Here is a 16,989-nt window from a genome sequence, read left to right on the forward strand (position 1 = left end):
AATTTTGAAAACGGCGTTTTCACTCTGAAAACGCATCAAATGTTCTCCGTCCACACTGAGCCAGTGAAATTTGAAAACGCAACAATCACCGGTCATTTTGGATTTGTGTTTTAGGAAAACTCGGGCACAGAAATCACATAATTTATCGTGACGCCATCGTTTACGAAAATCTCCGCTTTCAAAATGTTTTCCGTTCACACTAAAACGCTAAGCCGGCCTTTTCAAATTCCTCCAGTTTGAAGAGCATTTTCGAAAAGCTCCGTTTTCGAGACGGATTATTCTGGCTCAATATTCAAGTCAAGTAAACATCTAAACTAGCAATGTGCCAAGATCCTCGAAATGCTTGGAGATCTCATATTTGGTTTTTAGTAAGTGCCATTGCATGCCTTTTTATAATTATAGTGCTTGTTTGAATCAGAGTTGGTCAGTCTCTACTTTCATGTCGCCGAGGTTTTTGGAGACCGAGTGACCATGTTATTTAAACTGCTCAGTCATTGTTAATCTCCAGTAGTCTCGGATGCAGGCGGGCGAAACGGATTCACAGTAAATCTCTGTAACAGAAGTGAAACAAAATCAAAATATCGATAACACCATGATAATGCGAACAAACCAGTTTCGAACATTTTTTGTCGTTGATTTTGTAGTTGGGAGAAGTGTAATATACGTATATTTTGTTTAAAAACCTTTTTGGAAAAAAATCGTTTTTAAGATAAAATTCTGAAAAATCTTTATCTTTGACAGCTTAAATCGTGTTTTGTGATTTTCTTTAATCCCATCTCCGAGTTTTTGCTAATAATAGATTAGTATTGAAATGAGAAATCAGGGTTTGATCGCCCCTGGGTTTTCATGTTAAGGGCTCCTAGTTAAAGGAGCTACGTCACGGTTCGTTGTTTGTAATCCGTGTCAATCTTCTCCATCCTTAACCATCCTTGTTCCTTGCTCAAAGTAACGTGACTTAGCCCCTTTAAATACTCATCGCTATTTGGGAATGCCCTGAATACCAACCCTAACAACGCCACCAAGAGGTCTGATCTCCTCCTCGCGTCTTTTACGCGCTGCTATGCTTTCAAGTTGTGATGAAGCATTGTGAAACGAGATGTGTTTTAATTTCTTTGGTTCTTTTCTCGTTTCTTTCCTTGTATCGCTGGCTCGTTCCTCGTCGTTTCCAGTGGTGGCTGCTTGCTCAAAAACTTGCACTTGAGAAAGTATCTTCTTCGATTCATTCAGCTGGTTCTCAGATTTATCATGGGATGTGAGGTCTTCATCATTTCTCCCTTCTGGAAGTCCGCGATCCTAAAAGAGAATTATACATAGAGTAAATTTTATTTATGACAAGGCATGTTGCCTACAAATTATTTCATGATGGAGTCTCTCTACCAGGTAAATATCTTTATAGTGCACTTTCAGAAGCGGATCTAGGAGAGGGGTTTAGGGGATTACAACTCCTCCCCCTCCACTTTGAGTGGCATTTTATTTGTTATTTCATTGACTCACCATAGAAATAATAGAATAAAATATTTTTACGAAATTTGTTTCACTTCCACCGATTGACTGATTGTCAAGTTAGAAAAAAACAGATAATGTACATTTGGCAACTACAGTATTATGATTACACTATTATTCATTTTCTGGCTGATAAAAGGGAAAGTCCAGATCTTATATCATGCCATCACAAACTTTTTTCAAGTGTCAGAGATGCTGGAAATAGTGTTTTAAAGAGTAAAATCGGAATTTTTTTCGAGCACTAGATCCCGGACCCTACTGTGGTGGTCGCCATCCACGCAGTGGCGTCGAAAGTGAAAGTGTATAACCCACACCTCTTCCCCCCGCCCCCCCCCCCCCCCCCCCGTTTCAGGAATTCCTGGATCCACTCCTGGACTTCTTGTTCGTGGAACAGTAACAATATTCGGCGATAGCCTGATTGCTCACAAGACTATAGACTGCAAAACAGTCGTTTTCGGACGTTTGCGCCGTAAGCGCGATCCTTGCGTGTGAGGCGCGCGAGCCTCATGCGTGTGAGGTGAGAAAACGACTGTCGGCTTTTCATACTATGAATTCGTTCTAAGCGGGGGTCGTATAATGTCACTGAGGTGACAGAAATTCCTTGACAGCTCCACCCACATCTTCCAGCGGTTATCAATCACACGCGGCCTTCGGAGCAAAAGCGTCTTGACAAAACCAAGACAAAACCTAAGTTTTGGTGGACGTCTTGTTGCCGACTGTGTGCAAAATTTACCTGAAAAAGTGAAACCTTAGCGGTCCACTCGTAAAAATTATCATTTTACTTTTGGTATATACAGCTAGCTCACTAAATACATTGGCACTAAATATTCCTTGAAATCTGTAAATGAAGACCTTTGTCGGGGTTTTCAATGGCCATTCGCATGCATGAATGACCCCGAGAGCAAGCAAATCTACACGCAAACAAATTATTTCTGCACGTATTTTTCTTGTTTTTCTTGGGGCTACAGACTGAACAATACTTAATCCTATAAAACTTATAACTTTACAAAATTATAAGGTTTATAAGATGTTTAAGTCTTCTTCAGTCCATTGCCCCAACACAAATACAGTAAATAAGTACAGAAATAATTTGTTTGCGTGTATACATTTGCTTGCTCTCGGGGTCATTTATGCATGCGAATGGCCGTTGAGAAACCCGACCTGCCCGTCTTCAGTTATAAATTTCAAGGAATATTTCCAATGTATTTAGTGAGCTAGCCGTTCTTACTGAAAGTAAAATGATAATTTTTACGAGTGGACCGCTGCTTAATCGCTCGCAAGCGCATCCAAGTCAACGTCGTCCGTTTTCCCGCGAGAATTACTGTCTTTACTGTAAAACTGATACGGCGTCTATATCTTTTTGATGAGGTCTGAGTGACATTTGATGACAGGTTGCGTCAGAATTAAGCCAATGGGAATTTCCCGTTGCTGGAAGAACGGGTAATTTTGAACGAATTTAACATATGCAGGGCGGACAGTCGTAGTTTTTAGCGTCTCGCCCCATTCTCCCTCGCCGTTTTCACAATCGCTTCAGACCTTTCGTTCGAATATTGACCGTCGCTCGCGTTCGCAAAAAATACGACTGTTTTGCAGTCTAACAAGACTATTGAAACAAGCTTTTTCCGAGTTACCTTTTTTCGGGTGCTTGGTCCTGGACCCCTACTACGGTGGTCGCCATCCACGCAGTCGCGTCGAAAGTGAAGGTGTACAACCCCCCCCCCTTTCAGGAATTCCTGGATCCGCCCCTGGATTTCTTCTTCGTGGAACAGTAACGATATTCGGCGATAGCCTGATTGCTCACAAGACTATTAAAACAAGCTTTTTCCGAGTTACCTTGTGCCTCCGTTTCAAAACGAATCCTCGTGCACTGATTTGCGTGAAATGAGTTTGATTTGCATGAAAATGAAATATAGGCGGAACACATTTCCATATGAATGGTTTCGCGCGAAGACTCGTTTTGACACTGAGGCAAAAGGCAACTCGAAAATGCACGTATTTAAGTCCATTTCTCTTCGTCCTTCTCACAATTGTCTCCTCCCCGCTCTCCTACTTTTGAGGAGAAGTGATTCAGGCCCTAGCTAATACTTGCTACACTGACTAACGTTTCCCTGTTACACACCTTTTGTTTTTCCTCTCGGGTTGGTAACGGTGTTTCCTGCAATGGTTCAGCAAAAGAGACTTTAGTTTTTGATTGGGGATCGTTTCTTGGCTTAATGTAGTCATCCCTGGAGCCGGAGGTAATAAAATTGTCCTGAAGAAAGAGTGACACAAACAAGTGTGTGAATCGTATAAGTTTAACAAGCATTTTATCTGTCAATCAATTATCAAGAGTGACCAGAATTAAATTTCTCCTTACAACATCCCTAATTTGTCAAGCAAATAGGTGAGCTATAGAGAAAACCATCATTGAAAGGATCTAACTTGACAATAGAAAAACTGCCTAAAAAAATTGTCGGTGTGAGCAGTTTTCGATACCTTGACGTTAAAAACTCTCAAGTTCTTTCACTGCCTGTAAACGCGCGCGAATAGCCCCTAGGGCTGGGTACGAGCGCAAAGTGTTAGTAGTAAAGTGCAACACCTTACGGCTTTTCACCAGCTCCTGTGAGCGGGGAAAGAATTGAAGACGAACTATTGATACAGCTTAAAACAAGGTCGAGGCTACAAGAGAAAAGACAAAGGTTTAGTTCGATATATAAAGATTTTGCATAAATTAATTGTGATCAGCTTCACAGAGGAAACGTTTACACATGCACGCACCTGACGTGTTGACTTTGCCTGATTTTCGTTCTTCGTGTCTTCAGCTTGTCTTGATCTTGACGGCTGAAACTGTACAGGATAGTGTCCAGCATTAGATAACATACTGAAATCTACCAGAATCAACTACGCGCAGCGGGGCCACCTGTCTTAGCGCAATTTCCATCGCAGCTGTTATTTTTGATCGTCACGCAGCAATGTTATAATGAAGCGTTGGGTGACAATCGAAATAACGGTTGCAAAAGTAAGTGCTCGCGGATCAAACGTGCAAGACACCTCGTGTTTTGCCATGCTGTCCAATGTTACTGACCTGTTACTCACTTATTGTTAAGTAGTATTTCAGTACATTTTGAAAAGCTCAAACACTTGTTTGATGATTGATTGAGGCACTAACCTGCATCTCGTCATGAACCCCCAGTGTGTCTGTGCTTCTGTGATGTCGTTGTATCTGTTCAGAATTTCTCAACAGATCCGCAAGCCTATCCACTGACCTTGAGGTTCCCATGGAAAATGTGCGACTGTGGAACTTCTGGCGCTACAACAAAACATATCATAGCGTAACAATGGAAAAAAAAAATTGAAGTCATTTCACCTCGTTGTTCGAAAGCCAGTTAACGTTAACCCTGGATTAAAAGTTAATCGAAGTATTTATTTTCCTTGTATACAAATGTTTTTCAAATTCAAAACTGCAAAGACAAAAAACGTAGACAGAAAACCTCAGCGAAAGGTTACAAAAATTACATCAAAATGTTCTCCAGGTCTAAACTTTTCACGTTACTGATGTTGTTCGTTCTCGATCTAGAATATTTACGAGTAAACCATCAAGGCAAAGTTGGCGTCAAGTTCCAATTCAGCTTCATTTATATTATGCTGTTATAAGCTTACTAACCGTATCACAACAATTTCTATATGCTTTTTCCCTTATGTAGTTCAATTTCAAATCGTAGCAGTAAATATAGGTCTAAGCAATAAAAAAAAATCCTGCCTGATTTTTTTCTGATTTGCGTCAATAGGCCGGCTTGCAAACCTTAAAATTAGTTAATTTCCAATTTGTATGTTAACAATACCTTCGCTCCGTGTTCATCGTGAAGAAAAGTTGACAGTTCATTTGTAGATGACGCTGCTGCTATGATAGAAAGTGCTTCTCTTGTCTCCACCTGCCTCCGCTGGCGTTGGTGCCGTTCTTCAGTGTTACGTCTCTCTCGAGTTAAAGCGTTTTTCAACAGTCTGTTTCTCATCTGAAATTTTAAATTTATTAGTGTCATTAGTATGGGTATCCAAATGGTGACGAGTGAAATTAGTAAATAATTTCACGCGCGTTTTGTCAAATTCTTAAAATTTCCCGAGCCTCCAGGACAGGGAAATTATTTGAATCTTGACGAAACGTAAGTGAAATTATTTCCTAATTTCGCGAGTACATAGTTACGCTTACAATTGCGGGCTTTTGACTTGTTTATTGAAACCAGAAATTTCGCGCCAACGTTGCCGTGGCAATTTTGTAATTTCACATGTGGAATTATAAATTAACGCTGAAATTTCGTGCTAAAATGAAGGAGTCACCCATGATATTATTTGCAGTATTGACTGCTGGTGAAATGACGTGCTACGTAATAACATATCACGTGATTCACATGAAACAACTTGGCGTACCATCATCAAATGAAAAAGAGTTTTTGTAGACGAAATGCTGAAAAATGCCGTTGTGGGCCTTCATGTAGAAAATGATTTACTAGTTTGTTTGTTTGTTTGTTGTTGTTTTTTATATATGACTTACCAGCAGACCTAGAATGAAGATCAAAAGAATGAAAACAATTAACAAGCCACCGATCGAAATTATCTTCCACAGTTCAATCAAGAGGGGAGCTTCAGTTTCTTCTGTTTCTTGGTTGTCTTGGTCACCAGCCTCCTTGTTTTCTGTGGGGGATTCAGATGATAATGACGATGATGATGATGATGGTGACGATGATGGTGATGATGATGATGATGACATCGTCACGAGCGTTTGCTGAGATAATGTCACCGACGGTGCTATAGTGCTTTCATTTTGCACGCCTTGTAATAGCGTCGTTAAGACTGGAATATGAAGGAGAAAAACTCATGTCAGACTGAATGGCTAGTTATGGGGAAATGTCACATGAAACTGACTGTGTTACAAATGGTCCTTTTAACCGATGTCACACATTTCTGATTTTTTATTAAAACAAAAAAAAATAATTCTAGGGTTATCCAATATTTGTGACGTTTTTAGTCAAATATCCAAGAAAATGGGTTTTTCGTACAGCTCTTACGACTTCAGTTCCACACACCTGGCAACTTTGTTCAGCCGAAACAAAAGAAAACATTATGTCGGCATTTTCATTGTTAACACCTGTTTTATGAGACTCGAAAGCAGTCACCAATTTTAAAGGTGACCAATTACTTAGTCACTCAGCTTATCGATGATTTTGTGATTGTAGCATTAAAAGCCACGGCTTTGAGGAATCGTGTCCATTATTTCGCTTGTATTACTTCCTTTTTTCATGATTTTCACCTGCAAACTTTTACCTCAAGTAACGACTAATCAGTGTTGTTGTTCAAGCATGTTGTTTACTTGAGATATCATTATTGAAGCCTTTGAACTATTTTAAGAGGGAAGCGGATTAAAATTAACAAAAACAAATGTGTTAAATGACTTCCCCAAACACCTCACAAAAATTAGGGCGTTGATTTATTAGTCTATGTTACTTGGTTGGTTATTCTCTTTGTTGACGATTTAAAAATTACTGTTTTATTTCCTTTCATATCTGGCGTTTTGAGCTCGACAGTAAAAGAAGAAGCAGGAAAATACCAAAATTCCACGACCAAAAAGCTGTCCGCTCCATATTTCATGCATTGGTACTATGTCGAATATTCGTCAAGAGGCTTGTTAACTTAGAATTTACCGGGACTTCTTGAAAGTAACAAAAAAATTGATATCGAACACAAAAAAGTTGTTTTCGAATGGCATCTGTTGTGCCGTAGGAAAACAACACAAATGCCTTGTGTTCTAAACGTCCATTCCATAATTAATGAATTCCGATTCTAAAAACTCATAACATAGTTCAATCAACTTCCTTTTCTGGTAAATCATTTCAGCTAGAGTAAAGCAAAACTAAAACGTCGCTGGACCGAGTATATGGACTGACAAATTTACATCGAGTAGTTATTTTTTTAACCACTCCCTTTTAAATAACGTGATATCTTGCAGGCAGTTACAATAGTGATCACTAGCCCCCATCAGAGACGGACTTTGAATACGTGTTCTAGAATTAAAGATAAAATCGGCTTTGTACTGTTCGAGATTCCTTTTTCATGTTATAAAATCTCAGTTGTTATCGGAAGGCGCAAAAAATCCTGCTGAATTATATTGTTTTCTAGGAATCTATATACGTGAGTCAACCGAACTCATCACAGCAAGGACACAATTTCGAAGACAGCTTCTTGGGATCAACACTCGTAAAATTACTTGAAAAGTCGAATACAAACTGGTTTGTCACCTACCTCCGATTGACAGAAATAGCTGCCAATACATGCGAAATTTCATCATGGCGGTCAGTGTTTTGGAACTGAGTCGAGGTAACTATCCAGTCAAAACATCATGCTCAATGGCCTAAGAATCACTGACTGGGGACACGATGTTGGGTTCTCCCCGCCCGAGTCCTGGGGTCTAGACAAGGAAAGAATTAAAATTTTATAAGGGTTGGCTCTCCCGACCCTTACCTAGAAATTTGATGGTTAGGAGTGACGAAAGAAATCAAATTGCGTCCCATATGAATTCTTGGCGACCTGTAACCGAACCATGAAATCTGCACTGCTATCTTTAAAGCGAAACTAGAGGGGAGGCGGGTGGGCTCATGGTTAGTGCGCTCGACTCCAGATCCAGTGGTAAGGGTTCAAGCCCTGGCCGGGGACACTGCGTTGTGTTCTTGGGCAAGACACTTACTCTCAGTGCCTCTCTTCTCCGAGGTGTACAGATGGGTACCGGCGAATTAATGCTGGGGTAACCCTGCGATGGACTAACGTCTCATCCGGGGGAGAGTTGAGATACTCCTGGTCGCTTCATGCTACGGAACTCCAGCCTGATGGGCCACTTGGCTCGTTCAGACTTTATATTTACTTAAGGGGGGGGGGGGGGGGGAGGGGGGCGGAGAGAAGAGAGGGGAGTGCGAAAGGACGACATTTTACAATTACTAATCACTAAGAGGCCAGTTATCAGTCCCGAAATTATTGACAGTAAAATAATATGAATAAAATCCCTATTGACCGGCCACCTCTATTAAGCGGCCGCGGTCACCTTTTGGTCGTCCCGATGAGGGTTTTTCTATTGTCTTTACCTTTTTTAAACGTCCACCCAAAATTTAATACAAGTAAATTGACTTTGTTTTGAAAAAGGCGATGGCAGATAAGAGGATGACGAGTGATAAAAACATTCAAACACACGTTTATCATGATTGTCTTGAAGTGACTCCACGTTCACTAAGAAATTAACCCGATGGTGAAAAAAACAAAAACAACATCAACAACAACAACAACAACAACAAAATACACAATACTAATGCTGGACATTTTCGTGGTTTTATTGAAAAAAATATTAACTACTATTACATGACTACTGTGAAGCGTACACAATGATCCAAATGATCTGTGATTGGAGAGACAAGGAAACCAAAATGACAAGAAACAAGCTCAGCGATATGTAGGAAAACACCAAACAATTTTAAAAAGGCGAGGGGTGGGGGAGGGCAACTAAATGACATTTCTGACTGCTCACAGTACTTCTATTTTATGGAGTACAATCAGTTAGTGCTGAATACACCCTGAAGGTGAACACGATAGAAACAATCATTTAGACGTAATTCATTTGAAATTAAAATCGCTTTAGATTCTATAATAAAAAATTTAAAACATGCCTCTCTCTTACGAGAAATTGAACAATTCTGGCCTGAATTATATTAACGTTTTATAGTCATAAATTGCCTGAATTAGATAATCACTACACTATCTCTATTTCAAAAAACATACTATCATAATATACGTCTAAAGGTACTAATCGTATCTAACATAAGGTCTTTGAATGGCCGTGTGGGGGCCGGAATTGACTAAAAGATTTTCCTCATTAGCATAAGACGCATAAGCCCTTTGGTTTCCTATATTAAAAACTAAAAAAAATATCAACTATCAAGATTGAAAGGGCTTGGCATGACTAACTTTTCCAAGTTATTTGAGCCCGTTGTATTAACCCTTTTTGTGTGACGCGGGTTTAAAACTATTGAAAATATTATAATGATTGCATGGGCTTATCAGCGCTTCTTCCACCCCAAACTTTTGTAGTTTTAGAAAGCTAGTATTTCCTTCAATACTAAAACGTTCAGCAATAACTAGATTTCACCGTTTTTTTTTTTTTTTTTGTAGTATTTTGGGTCACTTTCTCGCATTAAGTAAGAACTGTGATACTGTATATAAGAACTGTGATATATGGTGCTAGGCCGCTTGAAATTTTACATTTTACATATATTTGATATATTTTAAGCTTTTTATGTCTTACTTAGCTCATATATTTCATTTACTTATTTAGTTACTTATTTATTTATTTACCGTCAATCAAATGTTCGGCGGTTCCTCCCAGCTTCCGACTACTGCCGAGCGCGCTGTAATCAAAGCAAATCGTTGAGCACAGTTCAGACAACACAGTCGGAAGCTGGGAGGAGCAGCCGAACATTTGATTGACGGCAGCGAAAAACGCATTTGTCGGTTGAGCTTTGAATTTTAGAGTCCGCATGCTATTGAAAGGCGCAGTAATGATGCCTTCTCTACGCAATGTAGTACGCTAATGGGTGAATCCATGGCAACAGTGACGTCGGCTACGATGCCCTTGACTTCATGTTATATATTGTGCGATACATGCTACATATTACATACTGCACACTTCCCTAGTTCCTAGGCATAGATATTTCGCCGCGAAATCAATTGACCGTCAAGGCCCAGGAGAAAATTGTGCAAGGAACAAGACAAACTGCATACTACATGGTATCAGTTGTATGCTTCTGAAACTCTGGAACAAACTGCACCAGGGAGGGACTTCCAACTGAAAAGATCGGGGATGCGCGTAGCCTTGCTTAGGGGTATAAATCATGGATTTTGGTCTGACTCAGTGTTCAGGATGAAACGGAACTTATTTTTCTTTGGGTTGATAGCAACCCCCAAATTTACGAAACAGTAAACATGGTGACGAGTTATATGAGGTTCATCTTCACTCTGAGGTTGCTGTTCCTTCGACATGGCGTTCGCCTAGGTGTCCATCAAATCTCTCCATAACATTTACATCACCAACCTCTTGAACTGCTTTCATGAGCGAGTGCGCTGTAGCTTTAGAGCCCTTTGATCGGCCCCAGCTATCAAGGACTTGATACGACCTCTCTTCTTGAGACTCGTTCTCTGTCTGGATGTTGCGGATGGTTGTTTCTGGGACAGCCAGAGATCTGCCAAGCCACTTCCATTTGTTTGCCATGGCTTTAGCAACTAAAGCAAGACAACAAGCCTCGACTGGCCCTGGTCAAAACAGCCATAAGGAATGAAGCATCAAAATGAAGGAAGAGCTACTGAACATATTTTTGTTAACTTGAAACATGACGTTTTTATTTATGGGCCGTATTTCGCCACAGTGCGTCGTAAAATGGAACTGTCGGGTAGCTAGCAAACACTAGTTGCAACAAAGGTAAATGCATATTATTCTATCATAATTAAGGAACTTCTTAAAAGCTGTCTACTTACTAGAAAAACATGGAGAATCCTCCGGGACTTTTGAGACAGCATTCTGGGGCTGCACAAAACAAAAAATAACAGTAACTGAGTGAGAGTACATGTATCCATGTCTCTGTGCTGCGCTTGTTAGAGAAGAAAATATTGTAAATGTTTTGGCATAGAAACCCCTAGGAGCTGACAGAACAACTGCTAGTTGCTTGTTTGTCTGGCAACTGTCTTGGAAGTCTTCCCAAGGTTCCTCCACATCGGACTTCAGCATCTACAGTAAAAACGTCTGCTCCTCGACACTACTGGTGTTGCCCCCTTCCCAACTCTATCACTCCCAACCCCTCACCGTTTCACCGTGGTTGGGTGCTAGTCCACTTATTTGAAAGCTTCCGTACTGTGCAAACTACGCCCACAAGGAAAACGTTTTTTTCTAGTCGTCGGGGAAGAAAGAAAAAGTTCGTATAGCCCAGTCCTAACTGCCAAACTCCATTTGGGAATCTTTGGAAGATGAAAGTATGAAGTAAAGAGCATTTCTAGAGGCATGGTCCCTTACCTTAACAAGCCACTGCTTGATTTCTTCAAACTCATGAACTGGCGTACTATTGCACCATAATGGCCTTGTTGGCACCGCTGGATCAATGCATATCACGTGGTGACGACGCTCCCCTGGGGGGCCAGCACAGTCTTCATCACATGTGGAGTTACCGTCATTGTCCTCATCACTTTCATCAGAGGATGGGTCCAGAGAAAGAACCTTGCCATCGGACGAGGATCCAGGGCATCTTGGGTTTGGGCAGACAGGTCCAAAACTGAACTTAAGAAACCGGAACTGGCGCTGACAAATGTCTGTCATGATTGACATTAAGATGTTGAACAACTCATGGAGCTTTTTCCCATTTTTGTACCTAACGACGAAATAAACGAGGATTCTACTTTACAAAGGCCACAATTTGCTTTAATTAACTTGTAACTATTTACTTAGTTCAAACTTAGATATAATTAAAATCGTAAAACTTCTTTATATTTTCCGGTTCTGAGAGAACAAACTTGGCATAACCTGCCATCATTATTTTAATAGCCTCGTTTACAATGCCACCGTCTCCTCGATCATTTTGTGTAATAATACTTAAAACAAACAAACAGATAAGATGGCTGGCAGAGGTCAAAATTGACATGGACTTACCTGGCACTTATTCGAATCTGACTGTATTTCTGGCATTCCTCTGCAAGAATGAAGTAGCTGTCTCCAAAGGAGAAAATGGCCATATCTTTAGCAATGACCGGCCTCATACCACCGCTGGATTTGCTCTTTGCTCCTGTGCGAACAATAAAGTAGTGGAACAAAGCAGGAGGCCGAAAGCTGTGGAAATCAAACATTAACACTTTATCTGAATTGCAGATTCCATTCCAGATTTTTCGACAAAGCCTTTGCCACTTTCCTTTCAAACATTTCTTTTTTAGGTGAAAAGGAACGATGTACTGGCTAACTGGATCAGATCCTTCACTTTGATCTTGCTCACCACAGTGTTCAGGGTCTTCAACGTCTACCAAGTTCAAGATGGGACATAGCATTCCCGAAGCTTCCAAGATACCAACTAGTTCTGTGGCAGGGCTATCAAAGCCTTTCCATAAATGCTCCAGAATATTCATGTCTGCTCTTCCTTGTTCTTGCAATGTCTTCCATTGACCACGATGCTCACGGACAACATCCAAGTGCGTGGGAATGTCATGAAGGCAGGTCATGACATCAACCAGAAATTGCGGGTTGATGACTACCAAGTCCTGTAACTCTGAGCTTTGGATCTTTGGTCCGATTAATTCTTCTAAAAAAAGATAATAACAGGATTTATAAATATCTATCGATATTTTCAATCCGGTAGACTATCACCTCAAGCTGTACAATCTGTATATTATCAAAACAAAGGATAAATAGAAAAGGACAGAAGACCGCGATTACCTGGCAGGATGATGACACCACTGTCATGGTAAAAGTGCAGCATACTTTGGAACTCTTCTTCTTCCACGACACGACAGCTTCCCTCCATCATTTCTTTCAGGAAGGCCTTACTAACACAGGATGGGCAATCTGGCTTCTCCCTACGTCTGAGGATTTCTTCTTCAAAATGAAGCCACAGGACGGGAAGTTCCTCATCCGTTAGCATCAGGCGAGAAGCCTCGTCTTCGATGGCGTTCTTCAATTCCACAGCACCATCGTCATCACCGCCAAGGGAGTTTTCTACGGCGAACAAAAAGCTATTTACTTTGCTTTTCACTAGCTGTTGCCCAAACTTCTCAATTAAATCATTGTGCAGAATTTCCTCTGCACGAGGAATATCTTCCTCGCCAACTTCATTACGACGGGTTCCCACCAGGAACACAGGTGTCGTTTGAGGAGTGTGGACACGTATGGAGTTCAGCCAGAAGTGAATTTCTGTTAGTGCCTTCTGGGTAGTCTCAGGGTTGCAGAGCTCAACCAGGTTAAAAACCACCAGATAGAAGGAGCGTCTGTTGAGGAAAACATGGTGCATTGCTTGATACAATGGATGACCAGCAAAGTCCCAGATGCTGATTTTGGCGTACTTGTTTGCCTTCTCACCCAGCGAAGCTTCACTCATTCTTCTCACAATTTGCTCGACTGGTATGTCTCGTGGAGGAGTCTCTTCACATGTCCTGATACATCTGGTAGAACGCATTGAAACCATGCTTGTACCCTCACCTGAAGTATCATTGCTTTCTGATATGGGTGGACTCTCGATGCTTAAAGGACGTCTTAGAAGAAGCCTTTCGGTTAAAAATGACGGACCCGGGTCTGAGGAACTCAACAGTTTCCCCTGGCTATTGCATGACTGGTCACCACCTGGGGAATACTTAATTCCTTGGAATACTTTATCTGCCAAAATCTCATCGACGTAGGACTTGCTCAGGTCAGCAGTATGCCATGAGTCATCTAACTCCGTCTTCTCAACCATAGATGTATCAATTCCATGCGTCTCTTTTCGTTCCTCTATAAATTCCTCTCCACTGAGAGTGCGTACAAGGCTTGTTTTGCCTGCACCCACTTCTCCAATCACAGTAAGCTGCATGCGAGACACACAGGCTTTGCCTTCACGTAGGGCTTGATTGAATATTTCAACTGCCACTTCTCCTCTAGCAAGTACTTCATAGGGTTCACTGCAAGGTTCTGGGTACAGAAAAAAAGGTACTTTATGGGTACAATTAAATGTCTTCGGATAAAAACGAACCCCTATTAAGCGGCCACTTTCAGGGAAATGGGAAGTACCTTTTTAAAATAGGGATTCGTCACGAATTAGCAGGAGGCGTGGTAAGAAAGTCAATTTATTCAAATACAAACATGCGTTAAGGCAACATGGCATCACGTGAAGAAAATAATAAAAAGTACGTTTTTATCAGTTGTCACTTTGAACTCTCTACCGCCATCGCCTTTTCCATAACAAAGCCAACCAATGTGTATTAAATATTGGGTGGCCGCTTAATAGAGGTAAGGATAGTAATCGGGACGACCAATAGGTGGCAACGGCCGTGTAATAGGGATGGCTGGATGATATGAAACCATTTTCCAGTGCATTGTTGCAGCTGACAGCTTATGATGCAGTTTCCCATTAAAATTCCAGGGTGGTAGGAGGTACTGTGGGAGGTTAGTGTCCTGGCCAGAGCAAGGACCTGGACTGCTAGATCAGAAGTTCACTGTTTCCTAACCATTGGGCCAACCCATTTGCAAAAGATGTGAATTCATGCTTTTACCTCCACTTCCTGTACTGATCCCCTCAACACAAGAAGATTCTTGAAGACCACTCAACTGCACAGGATTCCCAGAATGACTCTCACTGGAAAGACTGCTCAATACAAGTTCCATCGACTTTGCTACTGCCTGGTAATAAGGTGCTTTGAACTGACGTGATTCTATCTCTATGAACAACATTCATTTAAAACTGCAAATTAAATGGTGTACACTAATATTATGCAAGAAATTACTTTTTAAAATAAAATAGATTATTTAGCGATCCTTGCTTTGATCATTGGCACCCAAAATAGACAAGAGTGTAATTCAGCAGTCAGGCCTGTAAAATTTACAATTTTGCTTCAACTTGAATATGATACGTTGCCTGCCTCAATGCATTTATACAATTTACAGATCATGTGTACTAAAGGCATCCATAGTCAAGTGTTGATTAATAGCCTCGATTGACCCATGATCAAAATTCAATCAACATCTCAATCAACACTCAATCCCCATCTTAATCGATACTCTGTCTACACTAGATTGACACTTGATCAACATCTCGATTGACACTTGATTGACAGTTGATGGACTGTCAGTCAATAGCTGGCATGGTGTTGACCGACTCATGTATCGATCAACACTCAATGGCCTGTCTGCGAAGATTAGTCGACGGTGGACCAAGATGTCCACTGACAGTTCACCGAGTAGCAATGGAGATGTGGATTGAGTGTTGATCGAGATGTCGATCTAGTGTCAATCGAGGCTTGGTAAAGGGTATGGATTAACACTCAACCATGGATGCCTTTAATTCACATGATCCCAATTTACTTATTGGCAAAAACAGCTGAATTAATTAACTACGCAATTATGAGTTCTGCACCAGTAAACCAGTGCCACTTGGAGAAATTTTAAATAATTAGAGTATGTGCTTTTGTAAGATTGCAAAATCTCTTTACCTAGTACTGTTGTAATGATGTCATCAATACCCTCACTAGTGAGGATATGGAAGTCCTAGATGTAGTTTCTTAAGAATTTTACAAGTGGTGTATTTTCCAATAAAAGCTTGTGTCTATATAATAAATATAGTTATCACCTTCCCAAAAAGTCAGAGATACGTATGCTTAAGTCCAAATCACATGAACAGCTCAGAGCAATTTTGTACCCTTTCTGACTACATTGAGAAAATATTTAATAATATTGCCACCCTCCCCCACCCTTCCCTCACAAAGGCATCTTTGCTCGTTGTCAACAAACAGACTGAACTCACCAGCGAAGTAGTATATAATAACTAACAAGCATGACTCTGTTGCTAAAGATATCGGAGTGTTCCCTTTGTGGTCACGTAGAAGCGAGTCACCTCCTTTTCGCAGTAACAGTTTGAGACATTTGCCATGTCCCTTCCACGCCGCAAGATGAACTGGCGTTCGCCCGTCGTTCGGATCAACAACATTTGGATCACCATCCGGCCAACTGAGCATGATCTTCAAACACTCGTCATGACCACCAAATGCGGCACAGTGCATCGGTGTATAGCCCGTCTGTGACTTTGACGAGGGCACGTGTGAATCTCCCGGGACGTTTGCAAACTCGTTCCTCATGAGTTGATCTACAAGCTGAAACTTTCCCGAACATGCGGCGTGGTGAAGATCCTTCAGATGATGTCGGCTATTTTGAAGATGTTGAATTAAAGCTCTTGTACCTGAAAAGGACCTTCCGCAATGACCGCAGCTTTCGGGTACGCTACATCTAAAGATCTGATGTTTTGTGCTCTTCTGTAAATGTTGTATCAAGCTCTCTTTGGAATCTCTTCCCGTAAATCTTCGATTGCATTTAGAGCAGTTGTGAATGGCCCTTACGCAGGGCTCCTCCTTCTTGATGAACGGCATTTTCTTCCAAATAAAAAATACGAAGCGAATAAAATCACACGGCAAAATTAAAAAACAACGTGTAAATAATTATCTAAATTTAACACCAAACCAGACGGCCCGGCGACGGGAAGCTAACTTTCCATGAATCCTGGCAAAATAATGCAGGCGGAAGCTATTGTTGTTACCATTCCCTCGCGTTTCTGAATTTCAAGTAAAGAATGGAACGAGCGGTTTGTCCCAGGTTTCAGAGAGTTTTCCACAGTGGCAGTCCGGGGGGCCTGCCCCCCCCCCCTCCCTTATTTTTGGCAAAAAACGAAAAAAACACAGAAGGAAGAAAACCCGGCAGGGCAAGCA

The 16,989-nt window shown here is 41.1% G+C and overlaps 2 protein-coding genes across 2 annotated transcripts; both read right to left on the minus strand.

Moving 5' to 3' along the window:
• Window positions 1-745: 745 nt before the first annotated feature.
• LOC110058508 (uncharacterized) lies at window positions 746-7,822 on the minus strand. The gene is made up of 7 exons (XM_089288823.1): window positions 7,777-7,822; window positions 6,032-6,351; window positions 5,325-5,495; window positions 4,652-4,792; window positions 4,261-4,329; window positions 3,623-3,754; window positions 746-1,293 (listed from the first exon to the last, which is right to left on the minus strand). The coding sequence occupies exons 1-7, from the start codon at window positions 7,820-7,822 to the stop codon at window positions 979-981; spliced, it is 1,194 nt and encodes a 397-aa protein (XP_089144949.1). The 3' UTR covers window positions 746-978.
• Window positions 7,823-8,831: 1,009 nt separating this feature from the next.
• LOC110058354 (uncharacterized) lies at window positions 8,832-16,906 on the minus strand. The gene is made up of 7 exons (XM_089289035.1): window positions 16,035-16,906; window positions 14,788-14,952; window positions 12,983-14,206; window positions 12,209-12,848; window positions 11,579-11,930; window positions 11,047-11,095; window positions 8,832-10,824 (listed from the first exon to the last, which is right to left on the minus strand). Exons 1-7 carry the CDS (start codon window positions 16,651-16,653, stop codon window positions 10,526-10,528), a joined length of 3,348 nt encoding a protein of 1,115 aa, XP_089145161.1. The 5' UTR covers window positions 16,654-16,906; the 3' UTR covers window positions 8,832-10,525.
• Between the last annotated feature and the right edge of the window lie 83 nt (window positions 16,907-16,989).

The sequence above is a fragment of the Orbicella faveolata genome, unplaced genomic scaffold (assembly GCF_042242905.1).
Source record: "Orbicella faveolata isolate gen_17 unplaced genomic scaffold, um_ofav_v1 contig_2, whole genome shotgun sequence".
Classification (NCBI taxonomy): Eukaryota; Metazoa; Cnidaria; class Anthozoa; order Scleractinia; family Merulinidae; genus Orbicella; species Orbicella faveolata.